This window comes from Dryobates pubescens, chromosome 27 (genome assembly GCF_014839835.1).
Source record: "Dryobates pubescens isolate bDryPub1 chromosome 27, bDryPub1.pri, whole genome shotgun sequence".
Lineage (NCBI taxonomy): Eukaryota > Metazoa > Chordata > Aves > Piciformes > Picidae > Dryobates > Dryobates pubescens.
Genome location: NC_071638.1, coordinates 12,284,990 through 12,309,529, shown reverse-complemented (window position 1 = coordinate 12,309,529; position 24,540 = coordinate 12,284,990). Strand labels below are relative to the sequence as shown.

General features: G+C 47.1%; 1 protein-coding gene across 1 annotated transcript; it reads left to right on the top strand.

Moving 5' to 3' along the window:
- The first annotated feature begins 3,651 nt into the window (after positions 1–3,651).
- On the top strand, positions 3,652–8,812 carry BCL2L14 (BCL2 like 14). The gene is made up of 6 exons (XM_054173790.1): positions 3,652–3,867; positions 4,177–4,249; positions 5,317–5,472; positions 6,571–6,635; positions 7,557–7,829; positions 8,771–8,812. Exons 1-6 carry the CDS (start codon positions 3,652–3,654, stop codon positions 8,810–8,812), a joined length of 825 nt encoding a protein of 274 aa, XP_054029765.1.
- The last annotated feature ends 15,728 nt before the right edge of the window (positions 8,813–24,540 follow it).

The following is a 24,540-nucleotide window of genomic DNA, read 5'->3' as shown; positions in this document are numbered from 1 at the left end:
AGCAGGCACACCAGCAGTGTTAGGAGGAGAGGAGGGGCTGGGAAAGCCTGAGTGTAGCACCCAGTTGGGCTCAGGAGGACTCTCTGGTGAGCAAAGACCAAGAAGGTTTGTAAAGTTAGCCACCACAGGGGTTTGCAGCTATACATGCAACTGCATGTTAATAAATAACAGCAAGGCAACAGCTGTTGAGGAATGGCACAGATAGGCCACCACTTGGTCCACTTTCACTAAATACAGGCCTGTGGCTGAACATCCTCCAAATCAAAGTTGTTTCTTGTGTACTGGAACCTCCAAACTGCACTTTCTCCTAACAAAGACTGAGCAATCACATTACAAGTTCTTTTCTCGATGGTTTTCCTTTCATATCCCACCCACTCAGCCTTGTACAGTAAAATCCTCAAGCTTTTAGTTGACCACCACTGATACTGGTCCAGGTGATGTTACAGTGCTACAAGTTTGGGGGTATTTTCATGGACTCGTGCAAGTTTAGCACGTTTTGGCTCTGAGAGGCTCCACAAGAAAGCAGGTTTTCTTGGTCATGCTGCTCAAAGCCAACCTGGGCACGGTCCTGTGTGGCCTGCCCCAGGTGATCCTGCTCTGTCAGGGGGGTTGGAGCCCATGATCTCTGGAGGTCCCTTCCAACCCTCAAAGTTCTGTGATTCCATGACCTGTGTCTTTGCCAACTTTCTCCACCCTGGCAGCTAATTCCTGCAGGGGATGGAGTGTTCCAGCTAAATGTACCACTGCGAGTGTTGTCAGCTCAGTTTTCACGTTCTGGGAACTGGCATGTGGATGTGACATTCAGAAAAGCTCTGGAGGAGGGTAAAGAAAGAGGGGGTGGAGGTGGGGGACACACACACAACACTGCTCCCTCAGAACCTTCAAGCTCCAGAAAATAAATAATTTAGAGAAGAGTTTTTAAGTAGACAGAATGAGACCGTGCTGCTACTCTCCATAATTTGATCCTCTGAATTTCTTTTAATCATCCTAGGAAGTAATATGCAGATTTGGATTTTAGCAGGACTTGTCAAACCAAATCAATTCTTGCACTAAAAAAGGTTCTTTATGGGAACTAAATTCTGAGAGAAAGTTCACGCAGAGAGTGCTGCTCCTGCAAAGGGCCTGGCTCCTCTCTGCCCCACACCAGAGGGATATTGGAAAAATAACCTGGTTACATTATGAAGAAGTAAGTCTAAAAAGAGACATAAGTCACCAATTAAGAGCTCAGACTTTCAAATTACTTGAGGAACAGGCCAGCTGCAGGCAGTCTCTTTTATAAGCTCTCTCCAGCATGTGATGATGCCTCCTCTTTATGCTATCTGTAAGTAACAGCAAATGGTGACTCCTTGTTCTGTTTTCACACTCCTCTGGCCCTGCTGCATACACAGGGCTGAGATTTCTTACTGAGATTCCAGTGCTCAAGAAAGCCCCAGTAAGGAAGCTCCTACACCTCATTTTTACCAACACAACTTGTTCCATTTCTTAGAGGTTCCCCACTACTGCAAGGTGCAGGTTTAGCTGTAGAGCTGCATCTGATTTGCAAGGGCTTGCTTGATGTTGTGTACTAGCAGGCTATGATAACACCCTGCCTCCTGCTATCAGTCTGCACTTGGCCTTGTTTAGGAGACCAACCTTTGACTCTTATTTGACTTTTATCTGTACAAGGACCTTGGGCAGGACCCTCTTCAATGTGTAACATTGCAACATACAACAATAGCCCATTGTACAAGGCTGGAAGCACTGGTTTTAATGCTACTACTGGCAATTCCTCTTGCTGTGAGTGAAGTTTTCTATTATTTGATAGAATTACTTCACAGTTTTAATATTTATATATAGTTTATCTATGTTAGATTGTTCTTTATATTTTTATGTCAGTGAAAACTGAGTATAAGTGAATGTTACACAACTTACTTTGGAGCTGTGAGGAGTACCCATGGTGGTGAAGGCTGTGCTGCTCCAAGTAGTCTCAGTGTCTGACCTGAAGGAGAAAACTGAGTTTGAAAAAAAGCATTAAATAATGAATAAGATTGGTGTAGCTTTTAAAATCTGATCTCTGTTCAGGGCAAACAAAAATGAAATAAATGCTTGGTCTGGTTTCCAGGGCAAAGGGAAGGTGCCAGTTCTGAGGCTCACTGGCTAGCGGCAGGGGTTTGCTGTAGCCTTGCTTTTCTGTGTAGTGGAGACACTGAGAGATGCAGTGAAGGTTAGAACACTCTTTAACCTGCTCTGGTTTGCACTGGCAGATAGGCTGAAAGAATCACAGGGTACAGAAGAGGTCTTACCTTTGCCCCCTGCATCCTGAGGGTGGTATGAAAATCACTGCTCCTTTCCTAGGCACAGGGACAAAGAAGCAGCAACCACATGCCTGTCTTGCATCCATTCAGCTCTCCTTTTTTTCCTCTGTATTTCTAGCTCCCACTTCTTTTCCTCCACTGGGTTTGTCTCTTGTAATAGTCTCTTGCTGACTACTACTGGGCTTTCAGTTTCCCTTGCAGGTTCATTAAAGCTGCCTGCATGAATGCTGTGAGAAGATGTCAAGCTCCTGGTGACACTTTGAATACCTCAAGGCAGCGACTAGCAAGAGCAGGGAAGCTTGACCCCCTCCCCAAGCCTCCAAATTGCCTCAGCCATGTCCAGCAAATAGGGCCTTGCTTTGGTGTGGTCTCATGAACAAGAGGTCTTGGTGAAGTGCTGGGCACAGGGCTTTGGAGTATTCACAGACAACAGAGGTGCTTGGACCTTGGGTGCTACTGGGATAAGTTCTCATGCAAGCACAGTGAAATGTTTTGCCACATGAAGTACAGGTTTCTAAAGGTTAAGTTACAGCATGCTACCAGCAGAAAACTGAGCAAGGAGACACTCAGAACAGCACAGGAAGAAAATTTCAGAGAGGCTGTTTCCTTGTCTTTGAGACAGGCTGCTGCAGGCTTGGGATGAAGAGGTGCAAACAGCTTCACTTGAGTACCATTAGGAAACTGCATTTCAGCTCACTCATGGAGTGACTGAACACAGCAGCTTCCTCAGAGATAAACAAGCAATCACTCCTTTCTCTACCAGTGGATGTGCCACTACACCATCCACTGCACACCATCAACTATGCTATGGGAAGAGTGGGGAGAAAGCTGCCTGGCAGAGAAGGACCTGGGGGTGCTAGTCAACAGCCAGTTGTTTGGTGAAAGGTCCTGTAAACATGTAAAGTACTGGTTGCTATTCATGAGAACAGGCTGTTCCCTAAGCTATTAAAACTAAGGGATTGCTCAGTCTAGAGAAGAAAAGACTCTGGGGGTCCTTAGAGCTGCCTTCCAATAGCTGAAGAGATCCTACAGGAAGGTTGCAGAGAGACTTTTCCTGAGGGTGTCTAGAGACAGGGCAAGGGGGAATGGTTTGAAGCTAAGGGAGAGCAGGGTTAGACTGCATCTGAGGAAGAAGTTCTTCAGTGTGAGGGTGGTGAGACTCTGGAACAGGCTGCCCAGGGAGGCTGTGACTGCCTCTTGCCTGGGGTTATTGAAGGCCAGGTTGGAAGAGGCCTTGAGCAGCTGAGTCTGGTTGAGAGGTGTCCCTGGGCATGGAGGTGAGGTTGGAGTAGATGAGCTCTGAGGTCCCTTCTAACCTGAGCCATTCTCTGTTTCTATGATTCTTGCAGGAACCAAGATGTCTTTGCCAAATGATGTCAGGACAGAAGGCATACTCCTGGAAGATGATGAGCGAGACAGCATAGAGTACAAGATCCTCATGGCCTACGCCCGGCGGCGGCTGCCTGCCAGCAAATACTGGAAACTCTTGAAAAATGAAGCTAATGTGCAGAAATCATCATCCTTAGCTGGGAGAGGAGTAACAAGCAACCACCAAAGGGATAAAGATGAACCAGTACTAGAATTCCAGAGTCAGGGTTATGGGACACGTCCCAGGCAAGCAGAACCCAGCTACTTTCCAGGGCATCATCTACCTCCTCTCCCCAGCAAAGGAAAGGTGAAATTGCAGGGCAGTTACACAGCAGCTCCCTGCCCTTCTGACATCATTTTACAAGGGAATTTTCAGGATCAGTCAAGTATGTCTTAGTTCTTTCCTTCTGCTTCACCTTTAAATATCTCTCTAGATAGCTGAAATGGCTGGCTGCCTGGGGAAAGGCAGGATGAGGAAGGGGATTTCTTTCACTGTTTGCTTACCTCTTGTTAGCTCTACCGATTCCCAACAAGGAGGGCAGGTGGCCAGATCTTCAGTAGTACTTCCACGCACAGGATTCATGCTTGTGAGTGGCATTGCTGTTTGCCAGCATATGGTGGAATAACTGCACAAAACACTGCTGATTTTGTTATTTTGATTTTTCTTCTTATTATTTATTAGTATTGTTATCCACACTGCTGGCAGCTGCGCTGCAAGGCTGGCCAGGCCATTCCAGAAAAATTGGGGGTGCTTTTAAGGATTCCCCACCTAAGCTGAAGACTTGTTCAATTTAAAACCAGTTGCCTAATCTTAGGTTTCCAAAGACAGCAAGAGCCCAATCTCCTTCCTAGAAGATCAGCAGCTCCCTGACAGGCTATACAGGCAGACAAGGCCATGCAGCTGGTTCACCAGCCTTGCAATGCAGTTTTTATTGGCTGCATTAACCCTTACTGTTCTCACAACAAATTCTGCTTGTGAATTTTACACGGCGTGGGTCAGGCAGCTGCTGGTCACACAGGAGCTGCTGCTTGGCAGTGGTGGTGGAGAGATTTGAGGCTTGCATTCCAAGCTATGTGAGGCAAATAGTAAGGATGAGCACCTTTCTGATGAAAAAAGCCTTGCAAGAGCTCCTTCTGCTCTTCTTCCTACAGCAGTCTCTTGGAGTCCCCTCAATGAGCAATGCCTTCAGCTGCTGAGGGTCCTGAGTCAGTATATGAGGTGGATAAAGCCAGTCTAGTTGCTGAGTATTCCCAGTGTTCATGTCCATTTAATACAACAGTGTCAAGGACAGGAGAAGGAAAAGGAGGAAAGAGCTTTCAGATACCCATCTTTTCTGAATCTGCACCTAGAGGTGAACTAGTCATGGGCAATGCAACTAAGATCCACAGTCCTATAAAGCAGTACTTGCATGTTTCTTAATATATGGTGTGCTTCTAGATTGCAAGGATGTACCCTGGTGAGCAACACTTGCACTTGGTGCTGTATGGTTTAGCTGTTGCTCAGATCTCACCTCACCTCAAGCAAGAGTAAGGCTCCAGCAAGGAGAAATGGATCTCCTGGTACCCTCTGGTCGCTTTCAAATGAGTCAATCACTGAATTATTTCCTGGAAAGATTAATTGCCTTCTTTATTTCCCACCCTCCTTCCCAACCAGGTGAACCAGCAGACGTGGGTCACATTGCAGACAAACTCGCCAAGCTTGTTACTGTTGCCCCCAGATCCTGGCAATTTCCTGTGGCCGAGTACCAAGGTGCACCTCTGCAGGAAGACAAAGGTGAATCTACTGCTGGAAGTGAGGCTAAGAAACACAGTAAGGAGGAAGCATTCCTACTCATGGGCAGCATGCCAGGCTGGGACTGCACACTGCAGTATTTTCTCTTGACATGCCAAAGCTCTTAAGACTTCTGCAATAACATGCTGTGAAGGGGGAAGTTTGCCCTGCTGGTTCTTCCTCTGTCGCCCACATTTCAGGGACTGCTCTTGCAGTTCTCTAATGAGCCCTGCCTGCTCCTGCAATTAGAGGGAGTATCCTTAAAAAGTCAGAGAGGCATCACATCATAAAAGGAGGATGGAGACAGTGATGTGAGGTGACAAGAGCAGTGGTAGGAGTGGCAGGGCTGGGGGCAGAGTGAGACACCAGTGCTTCAAGGCCAAAGGCCAGTCATTGGGGCACAAATGTCTTGGTCAATCCCTGTTTGGTGATGGAACAACACTGCTCAACAATTCCAAGGAATGGTTTAGGTTGGAAGGGGCCTTAGAGCTCATCTGCTCCAATCCCCCCCACCTAGGGATGCCTCTCAACTAGATTCAGCTGCTCAAGGCCTCCTCCAGCCTATCCTTCAGCACCCCCAGGGAGGAGGCATCCATAACCTCCCTGGGCAGCCTATTCTAGAGTCTCACCACCCGAGTATTGAAGAACCTCTGCCTAAATCTTTGTGAGAAGTTTGAACTGCTTATGTACTATGATGCCTGCAGAGATGTAGTTTTAACAGAAGCTTTCCAGAGATTTCTGGCTACAAGAGGGACCCTGGCAGAGTTGCAAACCCAGAGTTTGTCCTAATGAGGGGATTTCCTCCCCCTAATGATAAGTTAAAAAAAGCTAGGCTGCTTTTTTGTTCTGGCTTGTTATCAGGCACACCTCAAAGTCCAAAGTGCTGGCAGTGGGATGTGAAAGCCCCTGCTCTTTCCCAGATTCTTAACTGGAGCATCCATTGGGCAGACAGAGAAACAGCACATCTTAGTCCATGCAGACTACAACAGTGAGCTTAGAGCCTGGATACACAATTGTGAATGTGCTGCCAACTAGCAGGTGTTATGGTGATCAAATGACACAAAGGCTTTTGCCATAGTTTGCTATCTGGATCTTACTAGAAGGCTGCGAGACTTATGTCACTCTTTCCTTTGACAGATGAAGTTCTAATACGATCAATAGTTTCACTGTTAAGACAAAAAGGGGACCAGCTGGAAGAAGAGGTAACTGCCTACCCAGGCTAGATCATGAAAGGTGACACTGGAGTGAGGCTTCTGTAACCTAGCACACAGTCTCTATCCTCAACTTCCCTTTCTGCATCTGGCACTTTCTGAAACCTTTGCCATTCATCCTGGTATCTTTCTTCAGAGCAAAGGACTAGCAGAGATCTCTGTGGGGTTGAGGGAGGAAGGCAGTAAAAAGGTTGTGTGTCTCAAAGCAGAATCACATCACTCCTGTTGAGTTTCAGGGGATGCTGAGCACTTGACCAACTCAGAGAAACTCCTGTGCTCACATTAAATTTGACATACAAGCTGTTCCCAGTGGAGGGAGGGAAACTTTACAGCTTTGAGACTTGCTGCAGGGAGAGGGGAATATATTTTCTGAGTGCATTTTGAAAGCCCTGCCCAAAAGCTATAGAAGCACCCCCTACATGTCCTTGAGCAGGAGTAGGTGTTTTCTCTATTAGAAGGATAGGCACTGGTTCCCTTTACTCACTTCTTCAGCTGCCCCTTCTGCTTTACAGAGGCATACTCCTACATGAAGGACATGCCCAGATACAGGAAGAAGCCATGCCTGAGCAATTGGAGCTTAGCATGGCAGCTGTTGCTATGCTTCTTACAACCTTGGCCTTTCAGTTCATCCTCCCAACTCCTCCTGTATTCCCCTGGCTCCTCCCCTGCAGGTCTCAAGATCAGTGTCACACTTGTTTTGCTGTCTCTCTCTCTGCTTCTCTTATTCAAACACAAAGAATTATGGGTCCACCTGCAGAGCCTGAAGGAATGGTGTGGCTGTCTCTTGCATTCAGCACTGTGGCTAGACTGTATTTTGTGTACTACCTAGAAATGTTCAGCTTTCCCAGTGGGGTGGGAAAAGCAGTTCCAACCAAGTGCCTCAGTTTAAACAATCCTTACACTCATTTTCAGATGAAAAGAAATGGAGGTTTCTATCAGTGTTTTCAAGACACACTGTCCTACAACTTCTTCAAGAAGATCACTGATCGGTTCCTGAGAGTTGTCCCAGCAAATTCACCAGGAGTAACAGCAGGCCAAGCGCAGCGCTTGAGAATTGCCTATACAATGGAAGTTGCCACCAGATTGAATGCTGTTGACAACCATCCCATGAACCTGGTCTTGGGCTTTGGATCAAAGTACCTCAGAGAACACTTCAAGCCGTGGATTCAGGACCAGGGTGGCTGGGTATGCATTTTGCCTCCCTTGACTTGTGCACAGCCTAAAGCATCTTGAAGCAGAGCACTTTTACAGAGCTGACACGGGCCAGATGCAAACCAACCCAAACTGCAGGTTCTTTAACACAGTGTGTACTCCAGCTGGGGAAGTACTTGCTACAAGGCATCTTCTATGCTGCAAGGTTTTTTATTTGCACCGGTCCAAAAATCAATAGGAGACATTCCTGGAGTCTGAAACACCATTAATTAAGTAGAAAGCACCACTCCTGACCCAGTCTCTCTACCACAAATAGCTGAGGACTGGGAGAAAAAACAGGAAACTTCATGCTTGCCCTAATCCTGTACTTCTCCCTAGAGGTGTGCTGTTGGCAGATCCTGGGGACAGCACAGGAGTTCACCAGTTCATACAGTCTGCCCTTATGGTGTGATTTGCTTCCAACCTTCCCTGCACAGAAAGCCATATCTTGATCTTCATATCTCTTTTAAAGTCAGTTGTACGAGGTGCTCTTTGGCCAGCAGTGGTGCTGAGCTGTTGTGCAAGGTGCTCTTTGGCCAGCAGTGGTGCTGAGCTGTTGTGCAAGGTGCTCTTTGGCCAGCAGTAGTGCTGAGCTGTTGTGCAAGGTGCTCTTTGGCCAGCAGTGGTGCTGAGCTGTTGTGCAAGGTGCTCTTTGGCTAGCAGTGGTGCTGAGCTGTTGTGCAAGGTGCTCTTTGGCTAGCAGTGGTGCTGAGCTGTTGCCCTTCATAGCTCATTCACATGGACTTGCTCAAAAGCACTTGCACTGGAGATCACACAGAATGGAAACATTCAGCAGCTGTAGAGGCTGTGTCCACTGGTCTAGGTTGCATGGAAGGTCAAAAACTGGCAAACCTGCTGATTGACCTCAGCAGAGCTGAAACTAGAATGAGGTCCTCAGTGCTTTTTTAATTGTGGGTTTTCTTTGTGTGTTACAGGAGAAGGCTGTGATTTCACTGGATGAGGAAGAAGTGGAGTAATCACAACTGAATCCATTCTTCAGGCTGCAGGAGCCTCCAGTTACAGCACAGGCAGGCTCTTATGGGATGCCAGGGTGACAATGGTTCTGTTTCTTTTTTTCCAGGGAAGGTCCAACTTCACTTTCTTAAAGCTAGTACTGATGTAGAGGTTTTCCACGTCCAAATTCCCAGGAGCATCCAGCCCCACAGACAGTGATTTTTAAGTCCTTTTTGAGTAGAGATGCTTGCCACTACTCCTATGGATGGATGTTAAAGTACAAACTGGGAGAAAATACCAAAGTGGTATACCAGTCTGGAACCACAGGACTGTGATCAACCAGCAGCCAAGTGAGACAAGTGCTGCCAGCTTGGTGTGTCTCATAGTGGTATCATCTGTTAACAGTTCCACAGCCCCTTGTTAGAAGGCAAACCCACACACTGCTACCAGTTTCCCCTCTCCTCCTCCTCTGATTAGACTCTCCAAAGCATGGATATAATTTTATAAACATCTGAAAGACACTAAGTAAGGTAATGAGGGCTTTTGATTTCAATGCCTCCCCCATTCCCCCAGGAAAAGAGACTTGATTTACCTACAGATGCTTTTAGTTTGAGCTCTTCTGTTTTAAGCAAAGCACAGCACAATAGATAGTGACTTCTACAAGATTATTTTGTCCATTAATGTGAAAGATACAAACACTGGGAGAGCTTTGTAGGCCAAGAAATTCACAACTTACCTTACTGTGTTAAGTTTTCCTCCTTACTCAAAAGGGGCTGGATGCCAGATGCAATCTCAGGGATTTCTCCATAAACTCAACTGGCCCTACAGCCACTGCAAACAAGTGAGCTGACTGGTGCTCCTCAATCTGTGTAGCAGCAGAAGGAACAACACTGCATCATGTAGATGAGCGGCAGATTGCCAGTGAATCTATTCTTGAGTTAGAGGCTGGGTTTGTGGCCCATTTACTCAGGGACTTTTGGATCCCATCCCCAGTGGAGAAAGAGGGTACCTGGGACATCTGCTGGAACTGTAAAATCATGGCACCACTCATGTGACTCTCCAGTACAAACAGGAAACAGAATGTCAGGGGTTGGAAGGGATCTCCAGAGGTGGTACAGTCCAACCCCGCTACCCAGGGTTACCCCCCAGTCCAACCCCCCACCCCAGGATTACCCAGGGCAGGTCACACAGCAACACATCCAGGTGGGTTTTGAAAGTCTCCAGAGGAGACTTCACAGCCTCTCTGGGCAGCCTGCTCCAGGGCTCCGTCACCCTTCACCATACAGAATTGTCTCCTGGTGTTGAGGTAGAACCTCCTGCGGTCCAGCTTGTATCTGTTGTTACTTATCACTTGGCACCACCACAAAGAGCCTGGCACCTTCATCTCAACACCCACCCCTCAGAGATTTATAAACATTGATCAGATCCCTCCTGAGCCTTCTCCTCTCCAGACTAAACAGCCCTCAGGGCACTCAGTCTTTCTTCATAGTAGAGATGTTCAAGTCCCCCAGTCATCCTCACAGCTCTCCATTGGACTCTCTCTATCAGATCCCTGTCTATCTTGAACTGGGGAGCCAAAAACTGGACACAATATTGCAGGTGTGGTCTCCCCTGGGCAGACTAGAGGGGCAGGAGAACCTTCCTATCCCTGCTGGACACACTTTCCTTAATGTACCCCAAGATGTTCCCTGAAGAGACTCTCTGCAAGATACCTTTCCATTAGAGATGCTTATTCTGTGTATAGATGAACTACAAAGACTGAAAGCAGATGTTAATAAGAAATCAGGAAATTGACAGAAAGTGCTAAAAGCATTTAGATGTACAAAGGCTGGCTGTATAAAACATGCAGTGCTACCAAAGAGCAAGAATTTTACTAATAAACTTTCAACTTGCATCTTGTGTGCAGTGAACTCTGCCTCTGTTCAGACATGTATGTGGGAAACAGGAGTCAGAGAAGGTGGAAGCCACCTACCTTTGTTCCCCTTCTTCAAAGGGATTGGAGAACACTTGCTGCATCTCCAGGCCTGCTGCTGAGAACATGCCCTCTTCCTGATCACACCAGATATCCCCACATGGGGGCTGATTTGCGGGGGAGAGGCAAGAACTCGCTCAAAAGTTTGAACTGTTGTTCTTCCATTTTCTCCAACATCTTTTTCCTATGGAAAAATTAATAGTGAGGCTTTGTGCCCTGCCACAGCCTGCAGGCTGAGCCTTCCTCAGAAATGTGATTGGTTTCCAAAGCAGGCTTGTTAGCTAGACCTTGGCTCTGAAGAACTAGATCTGAGTTCAGTTACACCAAGCCCAGCCTTGGTCAGCCTGTGTACCCTTAGCTGGGTGCTAGCTCATGGAAAAAGCCTTCTGCACTTTCTCTGCTCAAACAACAGTTTGCTGTCTGGTGAGGTGCACAAACTGGGTGTTTGGGAACGTGGTTCTCAAGCTGAAGGTTTAGCAGCCCTAAACCCACACTCCTCCTCCCTCATGCCCAGTTTGGTAGCTGAGGGCCAGTTTCATGCCAGGAGTGGAGACAACAGCCATCAGCATCTTAAATGGCAATGCAACACCTATCCCTCTCACAATAGCTACTCAGCTGGGGTTATCTTAATCTGGATTGGTAAAAGGGATTTGGTTTGCTGCAGCAGAAGCCAGCACAGGAAATCAACCCAGGGAGCCCTTTCTTATTTAGTTGTTCTTATGCAAGTTGGATTTTAAGAGGAATCTTTTCCTTTTATGGCAGGGATGTGTGGCAATCTCCTAGCTGGAATGATGGTTTTGGTTTATTCTAAGAGCAGACAAGGTTGAGCTCTGAGCTGTAGCCGCTGCTGCTACTTGGCATGAATGACAAAGCCCTGCTGCTGGCTCAACCAGTCTTCATCTTGCTGTCTGTTTAAAATCTGTGGTGACTAAAGCAGCATCAGACAAATGTGTGTGTTTGAGGTGAGTGTGGAAGGGACGCTGGGAGGGAGGGCAACTGATCATGAACATCTTTGTCTGTGTTTAGCTGTAGGATCCTCTGTTGCTCACAGAAAGGACAAGGTTTACTGTTGAAACAAGAAGTGTCACTTGGGATTTTTCTTATTGTCAGCAACACACTTTTTGTTACAGTTTACTTTTAAAAGGAGCTGATCTGATTTCACTGTGCACTAAGGCTGTGATGACAGTTTAGCCCTGTGCAGGCGGTACTGGGAACCTAGAAGAGTCCTGCAGCTTACTTCTGTACAATGTTCAAGGGAGCCAGCCCACTGGGGCAGGCTGTGTTAGTGCCTAGGAGCTGCTGTCTCAGCCTGACATCACCTTCTGAGAGCCAGGACTCCAGCAACAAGTGTAACTTGCCCTGGCTGCCATTCCCTGCAGCATCAAAAGCATAGGATGAGAAGCCCACACCGTCCATGTGCACACATGCTGCACGAAGGAGCTCTGTCCTGGCTTGTGGCAGCAGTGTCCTTTGCTCCAGCAAGTAAGTAGGAGGCAGAAATGGTAGAAAACAGTCTGAAGACTTTGACCCAAACTAGACCTTTTATTTGTCTGTTCCTTAATTTTGCTTTCCTTCTCCTCTTCACTCTCTCTTGAGGGCTGGATTTCCCTCACTTCTCAGGAAATGCTGGGCAGTGCAGTATTGTTCCAAAAGAGGCTGATGAGGTATATGGAGGCACCTTTTGGTCTTCTCACAGCATCACTATTGCATGGCCTCCCTCTTCTCAAGCTGCTGCTCCTGTCTCTCCTTCCCACAGATGGGTAGCATGCTCCTACTACCAATACACACAGCTGAGTAGCCAGAAAAGCTGCAGGTGGACAGGAAGTGAAATGCAATGAAGCACCAAGGGGAACAGCTCAATAGACACCATGGCCTGAAATGTGGATTTACTGCCTATGATTTGTCTGCTGTGAGGCCTCATGATCTGGAAGAAGTTCAGGGTGAAAAGTTCACAGCTGGGGAGTTGCAGTGTGAGAGAAGGGTGAGAAACAAGCAGGAACCATTAAAGTTGGTTGCCTCCCTTGTTTTTTATCTGCAGCTGGGATGCTCTTGCCAGGCATGGGGTAAATCCCAGATGGGAGACAGAAATTCCAGTTGTGTTACACAACACCTAGCACAGCAGGTTGTGGGGTGGGGTTAGATGTGCTGGGATTAGGAGCTGCTAATCCTAGATCCATCCTAGTCAGCCCATACAAAAGGATTCTCCTGTGTCCCATGACTTGCTCCACTGCATGTCTGCTGCAGCCACGCAGGTGCAGAGAGGATGCATTTTCCTGCCCAGGGCGGTAGAAACAATGGGGTGCAAAAAAGATTTGTTGCTGAAGTCTTCATCTTTGCTGACTGATATGATCTCTGTGCTGGCTTTCATGATAGTCTTCCTCTTGTCTTTCCACTCCAGGGTTACTTCTGTCAGGTTCATGCCAAACACAACTCTTTCCTCTAAGGGGAAAGCTCAGATACTTCCCAGGCAAAGCTAGCATGCTAAAAGGGAAACCAGCTGAGTGCATCAGTAGATGCTGGGGGCAGTCAGGACTTGAGTTTTACAAGTTAAGTATCCAGAGTGGAACTTTCTGTCTTCCACTGCAGTGCTTCTGCTTTATTCATTACACAGAGCACACAATGGAAAATTTGGTTTATGCTTTTTGTTACCTTCCCCAGAGAGCTGAACCTGGATTTTCTTGCACGCCAGAGAGCTGTTCTAACCCCTGCTGATGTGGATAATACCAGCACCAGTGTTACTGACTCTGCTTCCTCCCAACCTGAAATACTAAACCTAGGGAAGTGTCTGCTAGATTGATCCTGTTTCCTAACTTGCAAGAGGCCATCATCAGTAAGTTTGCAGATGACACCAAGTTGGGAGAGGTGTTGATCTGTTAGAGGGTAGGAGGGCTCTGCAGAGGGACCTTGACAGGCTGGATAGATGGGCAGAGTCTCATAGAATGAGATGTAACAAGTCTGAGTGCCAGGTTCTACACTTTGGCCACAACAACCCCATGCAGTGCTACAGGCTGGGGACAGAGTGCTGGAGAGCAGCCAGGCAGAAAGGGACCTGGGTGTACTGGTTGACAGTAAGCGGAACATGAGCCAGCAGTGTGCCCAGGTGGCCAAGAAGGCCAGTGGCATCCTGGCATGTTATCAGAAATAGTGTGGCCAGCAGGAGCAGGGAAGTCATTGTGCCCCTGTACTCTGCACTGGTTAGGCCACACTTTGAGCACTGTGTCCAGTTCTGGGCCCCTCAATTCAAGAAAGATGTTGAGATGCTGGAACATGTCCAGAGAAGGGAAACAAAGCTGGGGAGGGGTCTGGAGCACAGCCCTGTTAGAAGTGGCTGAGAGAGCTGGGGGTGTTTAGGCTGGAGAAGAGGAGGCTCAGGGAAGACCTTATTGCTGTCTACAGTTACCTGAAGGGAGGTTGTAGCCAGGTGCGGGTTGGTGTCTTCTCCCAGGCACCCATCAACAGAACAAGAGGACACAGTCTGAACCTGTGCAGGGAGAAGTTTAGGCTGATCTCAGAAAGAAGTTCTTCACAGAGAGACTGGCCATTGGAATGGGCTGCCCAGGGAGGTGGTGGGGTTGACATGCCTGGAGGTGTTTTCTTAAGAAGAGACTGGATGAGGCACTTAGTGCCATGGTCTAGTTGATTAGTTAGGGTTGGGTAATAGGTTGGATTTGATGATCTTGGAGGTCTCTTCCAACCTGGCTGATTCTGTTATTCTGTCAAGAGGATAGCCAACAACTCATCATCACTCAGACTGAGGGCTCTGTTCATATCTGGAGGCAGAAATGCAGGCAAGCATGGGACTGTTTTCACTAAGCAAGGCCTGAAGCAAGACTGGTGATGCCAGTGGTGCCTAAATACTTACTGTAGGTGCCTGGGGAGAAATTAAAATCTTTTGGTAGATCAGGGTTCTAAGACCAGCCAGAGGCAGAGGTATGAAACACACTGGGATACAGGAAAGCTACACAGATGCTCTGTATTTAAAAGTGCTTGGCTTCAGCTGTCTTGGTTTCTTCTCTTTCAACAAACTTGGGTGTCTTGGGAAAGGTGGAAAACCTGGGTTACAAAGGTTCTGTGTAGGGCAGGGGATACAGGAATTGCTTCAGGCATTATCACTATGTGAGAGAAAAGGTGAGGGTCACCTTGTGACTCTGGCAAAGCTATGGCAGGCTGTTAATAGCAGGTAAGTCTTGTGCTTTGCTTAAGACAACATCGAAAAGCTGTAAGCACCTCAACCACTCCCAGAAAACCATCAAAGATTAACTCCCTCAGGTGCTGTCCAAGATTTTTGTGGAGGCTGGATGTCATATTTACCTCCTATATTTTATCCTCTCAGGTAAATGCAGACCACTCAGTCACTTTCTCTCAAGAAGCAGGAGAGTGAAGGCTATAAATGGAAAGCTAAGCTCTCCAATCCCCTCCTCTCCAGAGCTGGAGACTATGCAAAATGCTTCTCTGTAGAAATAATTACAGCAAACTCACACTGCACAGACAAGCTGTACAGACAGATGATTTCCACATGGCTTTTCCCAAGTCAGTACTCACATAAGAAAAGCTCAGCTCTTTTCACAGGAGTGGGGAGCATTCCCCACCACCCCTTCAGCAGCCTCACCACTTTTGTCTGTTGTTTCATCAGTGACTCCTGGTATGCATTGATCCATGTCAAGGAATCCATCTGTTGTCCCAGTTTGGGGTATTTGGCTGAGTGGGACATAATCTGCTCACTGTCGCTGTTGCCAGTTTGGGGTAGCTATTAGGGCACCCTCCCAGAAGGTTTGAAGGTTGCCAACCAAGAGAGGCCCTGTGTGAAGAGAGGACCTAAGCACCCACAGTGAAGTCCTAGATTTTAGCCATAAGAGGACCCAAGTTAAAAACTCCAAACGTCAAAAGTTTAAATATATAACTCCAAGCCTGACACCCAGGCTAGATAGCTAACAGACCTCAGAAAATCCAATAGATCCTGAGTCCTCCCTGAAAAGGCATTTCTGCCAATCCAGAGGGCAAAGCACACAAGCCAGACCAGGTCATGCAGGAGATGGTGCAGCTACAAAATGCATGTACCCGTGGAAGCATTCACTGGGCACACATCTGCTTGTTTTCAGCCCTTGTGCCCAGTGGTAGCACCTTGTGCACCTGCTGCCTCTTCCCTTCTTGTGTCCCCACAGGTGAAGAGCAGATGGGGTAATGGAAGACTCCTGCCAATAAAGTAAAACTCACCCTTAAAGTAGCAACAAACAAACAAGGAATGGTGGTGAGGCAGCAACCTGGGTGTGCTCTGCTATCCTTGGCATGAATTAGCAGGGGAGAGGGCAGAGTTCAGGGCTGAGGTCAGCTCTCTGCTTCTCATTAAGGCAAGGAGGAGCCAGGAAAGACAATATTCCATTACTGGGTGGGCAATGCCTGTCATGTTAGATGCAGGGTCTGCAATCCATTAGAGGAGGCAAATTAGCTTCTAGCGCCAGAAGCAAACCCCAAACCAAGAGCCAGTTTGATGGATCAAAATGAGATGTGAGACAGGAAGAATTTATCATCCCCACAAATACGTTTGGAATACACACTGGGAAGGAACTTCAAGAAATCCATGGAAATGCTTTAAGGGGCAGTGACTCACAATCACTTTGAAGGCTAAGTTTTCCTTTTCAAAAGGTTTTAAGATTCATAAACTGTATTAGCTCTAAATGGAGAGGCCTGGGATAACTTTCTACTCCCTGCTGCCTCAGACACTACTGAGCAAAGTACTTATCCTAGAATCATAGAATGGTTTGGACTGGAAGGGACCTCCAAAGGTCATCTAAGTCCAGTCCCCCTACAGTCAGCAGGGACATCCTCCACTAGATTAGGTCGCCCAGAGCCTTGTCAAGCCTCACCATTTCAAACCATTGCCCCTTGTCCTGCCACTGCAGGCCTTTGCAAACAGTCCCTCTGAAGCCTTCTTGGAACCCCCTAGAGCTACTGTCAGGCTGCTCTTAGGTCTGCCTGGAGCCTTCTCTTCTGCAGGATGAACAACCCCAGCTCCCTCAGCCTGTCCTCATAGCAGAGGTGCTCCAGTCCCTTGTAATTTTGGTGGCCCTCCTCTGGATCCACTCCATCAGGTCCATCCTTTGTTTACCACTGAGCCCTTGCAGAGGGATGCTCAGCATCCTATCCTCACTGCTGTTTTGTAAGCCCAGCAGGGTGAATAGCAAGTGACAGTTACCAGCAAGACTCCTGCTTGGACTGGACATATGACAAAGCACAGGGAAAGGACAGAGATGTACAGGAGGGTCTCTCCTTTGGGGAAAAGGAGTAGGCAAACCTGCAAAACACTATCAGCAGTGAGTAGCCTGTTTCATAAAATCACATAATATCAGGGGTTGGAAGGGACCTCCAGAGGTCATCCAGTCCAACCCTCCTGCCACAGCAGGATCACCCAGGGCAGGTCACACAGCAACACATGCAGGTGGGTTTGGAAAGTCCCCAGAGAAGGAAACTCCACAACCTCTCTGGGCAGCCTGCTCCAGGGCTCTGGCACCATCACCACAAAGAAGGGTCTCCTTGTGTTGAGGTGAAACCTGCTGTGGTCCAGCTTGTATCTGCTGTTCCTTGCCCTGTCCTTGGGCACCACCACAAAGAGCCTGGCACCTTCATCTTAACACCCATCTCTCAGATATTTATAGACATTGATAAGATTTCCCTCTCAGCCTTCTCTTCTTTCCTCACCACTTCTAACCCTTTGCAAAAGGAAGGGCTGGAAAGTGTCATCATTTTATCTACCAAGGAGGACCGAAGCAAAGCAAGCTGAAAACCACCATGGGAACAAATTTGCAGCTAATACTGTGCTTGTGAGTTTGCAGTTCCTTTGTGAGGATTCAGCAAGGACATTAGCAAGAACATCATCTCAAAAGAAAGTTGGCTAATTACCTTCTGGCCTCGGGGTCCCTTCTTTACAGCAGCCCAGGGATGAGGAAAATTGGCTCTCTTACAGAGTTGAGCATTTTGCTGTAGTTGTTCCCCAGAAGGATATGCTATCAGCTTCTTTGTGCACATAACAAAATAAAAATAAAATCTATAAACACAAATCTCTTTTTTTTTTTCCCTTCCCCTGAAAAAAGGGCAATGAAAACAGTGGAGGCAGCTGTAATGATCAGTAAGGTATCGAGACCTTCTAGGTACATAAAAATATGTATCATACATATCATATAGAAGAGATTTTAAACCCCCACAAAGGTGTAGAGAGAGATCACTGAACTTAATTCTCTCTGGAAGGAACTGATATAGAAATTATTCAATATAAAACCAACATCACAGTTGCAATGCAGCAGTAGCAGATTGAGGGAGAGGAGCAGATTCTTATTCTGGGTGCTACAATGTGAGATTCCGTCCCTTCTCAGGATGTTTAGACTTACAAGTAACAAAGTGCCTTTGGGCAGAGATCTTAATATTTCATTCATAGAATACCAGGTTGGAAAGGACCTCAAGGATCACCTAGTCCAACCTTTCAGGGTAAGAATGTAACATAACTGAGCTGGCCCATTTCATATGTGCCCTTGTGGCCAAGAGGGCCAATGGGATCCTGGGGTATATCAAGAAGAGTGTGGACAGCAGGTCTAAGGAGGTTCTTCTTCCCCTCTACTCTGCCCTGGTGAGACCACATCTGCAATACTGTGTCAAGTTTGGGGCTCCCCAGTTAAAGAGGGACAGAGACCTGCTGGAGAGAATCCAATGGAGAGCCACGAGGATGATTAGGGGACTTGAGCATCTCCCCTATGAAGAGAGACAGAAAGCCCTGGGCCTGTTTAGTCTGGAGAAGAGAAAACAGAGGGGATCTGATCAATATCTATTAATATCTGAAGGGTAGGTGTCAAGTGGAGGAGGCCAAGCTCTTTATGGTGGTGCACAGCAACAGTAAGACAAGAAACAACAGGTGCAAGCTTGAACATAGAAAATTTCACCTCAACATGAGGAGAAACTTTAAATTTTACAGTGAGGGTGCCAGAGCCCTGGAGCAGGCTGCCCAGAGAGGTTGTGGAGTCTCCATCTCTGGAGACTTTCCAAACCCACCTGGATGCATTCCTGTGCAGACTGCCCTGGGTGATCCAGCTCTGGCACAGGGGGTTGGACTTGATGATCTCTGGAGGTCCCTTCCAACCTCTAATGTACTGTGGTACTGTGATATGAGCTTTGTTTGCAGTGCTGTTTTATTTCCCTCCTAACCCTTCCATGTCACAAGACTACACAGCAATACAACTGGCCACGGATCATGTAAAATATGGAATGGTCTCACACAGCTGTGCAATGAAGAAGAACATCTTACCAAAACCAAACCAGAAAACCCCAAGCCAAACCCTTCTGTCTGAAGCAATCCTTTTCATGACTTACAGTTGGCTCCCGGTGGCATGTGGGAGTCAGGAAACCAAATGCCGCAAGTACCTGCTCACAGCAAGGGCAGCTGATCCGGCACAACAGTGAGACAAATGCCAGGGAATGGGAAACAAACGGTGGAGAAATCCTGCAACAGACCATCAGGCTGAATCACCAGGTCCTCCCAGTGCCACAGGTGATCTGCCCCACGCTTATGCAGTCATGGGTAGAGAGAGGTTTTATTACCATCACAAAATTAACTCATGCAGATGAACAGCAAGGGTAGGATGATCACAACTCATCTGTCTTCTTGCTCCTCTCTTTTTGGAGTTAGCTAAAGCTGAAGGATGATTCAAACATCAGATGAGAAGAGAGAAAATCACCTATGTGATAGAAAACAAGCATCTTAAAGCAGTGGAACCCCACCCTGTCCCTTTCTCCCACTGGTTCCCATGGTCCCTGCACTGCCAGGCAGACCTATGCTTTCTGTAAAGACTCCTTAAAACAAGAGGGACTCTCCCTTACCTGATGCTGGTCACCAAAGAACTTTGCCTCAGATCTTCTGGCTCTGTGACAAGCCTGTAATTCTGTCTAACTTCTGAGCATTTTTTCTGTCTCTGAAGGAGAAAAAGGGATGCCAGTGAAGGCCACAATTGGTGTCTCTTCCCCTCCTTCTTCAAAATCTGAACACATCTTTTCTGTTCAGCAACTGAAGCTTAGCTGACATCAGCTCTTTTCCTCAGCTGTTCAGGAAACCCTGGGATGTGGGACTGCCTGCAAAGCAGTGGTTTCCCTCTGCTCCTCTTCCCACGCATCTCACTTCTACCTTAGCTCCTGTCCCTGGGAAGCACCATTTGCTGCCCATCCACAACAACACTGTGCTAGTTTCCCCTCGAGCACCTCCTTCCCTCCTTGCTCCTCACAAGTGCAAACACCAGAGGCCACTTGCCCAAGAAGGTACAAATGGCCAGAGGTCCTCACCCACCCTGTGGGGTTGACCGTGCTGCTGAGGAGCTCCTCATCACCAACTGCTGGCAGCCCTACACACAGCCCAGCTTGGATGCTCTGCCTTTTGTACAGTCAAAACCAAGGGGTGGTAAAGCAGGAGTGTAGGGGTTTGAGAAGTGGATGCAAGGCAGAGCCAGCACAGAGAAGGCATGTGGGCATTGCATGGGAAGGACGGGACAGAGAAAGACATTCTTTGAAACAGACAAAACTCCAAATCAGCCTTCATTATTAACACTGCTGGTGGAACAGTTTTAGAAGCATCTGAAAGTAGTTTTCTTCCATCAAGTAATTAATCCCAACCAGCTGCACTACAGCTCAAGAGCCCACATGAAGGTGCCTGCGCTGCAATGCTGCGGCCACAGGGTTTCTCAAAACACTTGCAGAACGAGAAGAAGAAAGTAGTGTCAGGAAAGGGCTCACTCTGTCTCCAGCAAACACAGCATGCTTGAAAAACAAAGTTACAAAACAATACACCAATGGATCAGGTTTGGGGTTTTTTTAAAGCATCGTTTACAGACTCTCCTCCTGCCCACAGCAGGGGTCAGTTTCTAGTCTTCTCCTCAGTGTTGTTATCTGCAGGGCTAACCTGCTGCTGGCTTCCCAGCTGAAGGCAGCTGATTCTGGGAGACCCTGGGGCAGCTTTAGGACGATGCCTAAGAAAGCTTGCCACAGATTGAGTAGAAAGTGGTAGAATGTAAATAAATTACCATTGGATGCAAAAGGGGAAAAAAATCATGATTAAGACTAAATAATCCCATTGGTCTGACAGCTAATATAAAGTTAGTTGTATAAGCTAACTTTTGCTCTTTTTGGTTTCTTTGCTCTAGCACATACTAGCTGGTTAGTTTTGCTTGGCTGCTGCTGACCTTGGCTGCATTCTTGTTGTGGCTAAGTACTAATAAGCTGCTCTTTGCTCTTCTCTCTCTCTTTTCCCTTGCATAGGGTGGGGGAAGGGAGCAGGGAGGGGGAAGCTGTTGGTAACCCCCTGGTTTTGTGCAGGGGAATTCTTGGGTTGTTTATAAAATGTAAACACAGGTAAATATTGTATTCTGTACATATTCATTGCATTTTGTATTTCTAGGTTTTAGTCTGCTGGTAAATATAGCTTCATTTGCTTTCCAACTGAGCTCATCTGGCCATTTTTATTTTGAGGGGTAATTTCAACCCACCACAGATCCCCACCTCCACAGCAGCCAAATGTAGTTTTGCTGTGAGGACAACGGCATTCTCCACTAAGGAGTGAGCCCCAAAAGGCCTCAGAGGCCAAGGTCTGGTTTTCATTAGGCATTCCACGTAAGGAGGGCCAGGGGAGGTGCCAGACAGGAAAGGGGCTGTACACAGGCACAGCTCACAGCAGATTTTTGTGGCCTTTTCCATGAGCATCAGCCCTGGAAGAGGAAGGGCTCACAGCATGCTGATTCCTGAGGTATCGCCCCCATCAGCATCTCCTCCCCCATCACCATCTCCTCCCCCAGCCTGCCTGCTGTCCTCTGGCTGGCCCCAAACCTTGGAAGCTGCTAACTCCCAGCACCCCAGTAGTCAGCAGCATTGCCTGCAGCTCTTCATTCAGCAAACCAGCACAGATCAGCAATGGTTTGAAACCTGTCAGTCAGGGAAATGCAGGGGGAGCTTGGTGGTGGGTCACTTGGTCATTCCTCTCCAGCAAGTGCTCTGTGTGTTGAAGTGGTTATTAGCTTCCTGGCAAGGAGACAGGGCTAAGAATTTTGGCAACACTGACAAGCAGAAAGCACCCCATGAAATCCTTCCATCTCCTCCCATCCAAATGATACTCTTTGCACGTCCTCAGAGAAGTAAACTCGGTTGTTTCTGCAGAGCTTCCCCTTAAACTCATGCAAAACATATCCTGCTGTGAAAGCAAAGCTGTGGCAAGATCACTGCTCTGCCACACCACGCCAGGTAACCCCAACCATTAGATCTCTCCTGCCAGGCCTTTTCTTTACACAGCAGAAGACAGAAGTCAGATAGGGGTGGTAGCTCCCTTTCCTATAAAGAGGGAGTTGCACCTATCTGCTCTCACAAATATTATGGTGATCACAGTATCACCAAGGTTAGAAGAGACCTCAAAGGTCATCAAGACCAAGGTAAAGCTTATTTACCAAGACACGGTTTCCACAGGAGAAATGAAGTTTGTGTTGTTATTGTTTTACTCTAAAAAAAAGCCACTAAGCTCCACAACATTTCTCTTATGTTCCCAAAGTGATGCATGAGGCGGAGGGACGCAGGAATAGCTGCTGCACACAGCAGGTTTGATACAAGGTGAAACTTTGCTTTGTAAGGTGCCTGCTTTTCAGTAGGCCCTCCTACCAAATGGGCAGAGGATTCTCCAGTAGCTACAAAATCTTCTCTGTGACAGCTGGTTAAACATGTCCAGCTGCTACCCTACAGCAATAAGCACCTGATCCTGCTTTCTCACCTTCTTAGGGAAGTGCTGCCAATACCAATGCAGAATGGACATCTTTATTCAATGGAATATGAAAGCAAATTGAGATCAAAACCAGACAGGCACACACAGCGTGCTTGAGGTTATTCCCATGCTGTGATTTTTATGTATAAAGGCTTGTTAGCAAAGATTTGGGGCTGAGCAAGTGTCCCAATGCTTGGCCTCTAGAAAGTTAATCAATGATGACTGATTATTTAAACTCACAACATCACTAACCCTATGGCTATTCATCATAGAATGGCTGAGGCTGGAAGGGACCTCAGGGCTCATCTACTCCAATCTGCCCACCATGGGCAGGGGCACCTCTCAACTAGACTCAGCTGCTCAAAGCCTCATCCAACCTGGCCCTGAACATCCATGAACAGCCACCTTGGGCAGCCTATTCTGGAGTCACACCATCCTCATACTGGAAAACTTCTTCCTAAGATCCAGGTCTAACCCTGCTCTCCCTCAGCTTCAAACCACCCCACCTTGTCCTGTCTCTAGATACCCTCAGGAAAAGTCCCTCTGCAGCCTTCCTGTAGGATCCCTTCAGGTACTGGGCTGTTGCCACTACCAGTGGTGGATTCCAGTACTTGCAGTCACCTCTGCCACTGTGCACATGAGGAAAGAAACAGAATCGTGCAAAGGAAATCAATTCTTTTCAGATTCCCAAGTGGTCTTTTCTCAGACAGGCAGGGAGTGTGTTTTAAACTATGGAAAATATTCCAGTGTCTCTTACCATAGCTGCAGCCCTGTCGTGCCTGGCAAATACAGCTTCAGCATCTCTGCCATCTCTGGAGGCCTTCATCACTAGCACAGATAAGACACCTGCTGGAGCTGCTGCTGAAACACAACTTCCTTCTGCTGCTGAATCACAACTTCCTTCTGCTTCCTGAGCTACACTCTCCCTCTAAAGAATATTGGGTTTTGGTGTTTTTTTTTCCCTCCAAGCTTTAAGTCAAGCTGATCCTGCTCTTTGTGGTGTCCCTCTGTACTGCCTCTCTGGTGTGCACTTTGAAGAACTGCATTCGAGACGCTACCAGCTGCATCTGGAAAAGACCAAGATTCAGGAAATCTGAAACAGCACAAAACTTGCACCAGAACCCTACCACATTCCAACTGCACAGACTTTGCACAAAGGCAGCCTTCCACAGGCCACCAACAATTTCCAGCTGAGCGCACTCTGGCTTTCATGCAGAGCAGAGACACACCATTGCCTTTAATTACCTGTCTTCCAGATGCTGAAACAAAAAGAGCAGCTCTCTCCTTTTTTTTTTTTCACTCTTAGTTTTATTATAAAAATCAACATTTCATTTGTTACAACTCAGTTTATAGCAATAATTGGACAGGGTTTTTGTACAAGGTTTATATACACCTGACAAGTAAAGCACTTTTATTTTACCAAAAACCAGGAAAACAAAACAAAACAAAACAAAACCAGAAACAAATCACAACAAAGTTAGTGAATGAGTGACTAGGAGTGACCAAATATTGGTCATTATAATATAAATACATCCTTGCAAAGCACCATCGTACCAAAGTTGATGAACAAGAGACACCAGCTAGCTTTAAGACAAACAGGGATTAAAGCTTACAAAATAAAGAGAACAAATGAAACAAAACAAAAAAAAACCAAAGCAAAACAAAAACAAGATTAAAAATCTGAAAGCAGCACCAGATCCTTCACTTGCAAACAAGGCTGGTTCAGCTTAAGCCTGGTGGTATCCTCTTTACCAAAACACACATTCATTTCCCCGGGCTGACTCTTAACTGCTTGGCTTAAGTCTGCAGCCATTGAATCAGGACTTCAAATCCACTCCTTGGTCATGTAAAAGAGGGGAACAAGCCTGCTCCTCAAGAGTTTCATCCCCACAATCATGCTGCCTGCTGCCAAGACAATATCTGGCCTGAACTGAGTATGGGCAGTTTAGTCACCCTGCCTGGCACAGTCCTGGAGTAGAACAACGACTCCCTGTAAATGCTACACTGGC

What these genes read in the sequence shown, in the direction of transcription:
- BCL2L14 (XM_054173790.1), top strand. Translation starts at nt 3,652, where the DNA reads ATGTCTTTGCCAAATGATGTCAGGACAGAAGGCATACTCCTGGAAGAT. An exon ending in AAGTGAGGCTAAGAAACACA is followed by an intron (nt 5,473 to 6,570) that starts GTAAGGAGGAAG and finishes TTCCTTTGACAG; the next exon opens with ATGAAGTTCTAATACGATCA. An exon ending in TTCAGGACCAGGGTGGCTGG is followed by an intron (nt 7,830 to 8,770) that starts GTATGCATTTTG and finishes TGTGTGTTACAG; the next exon opens with GAGAAGGCTGTGATTTCACT.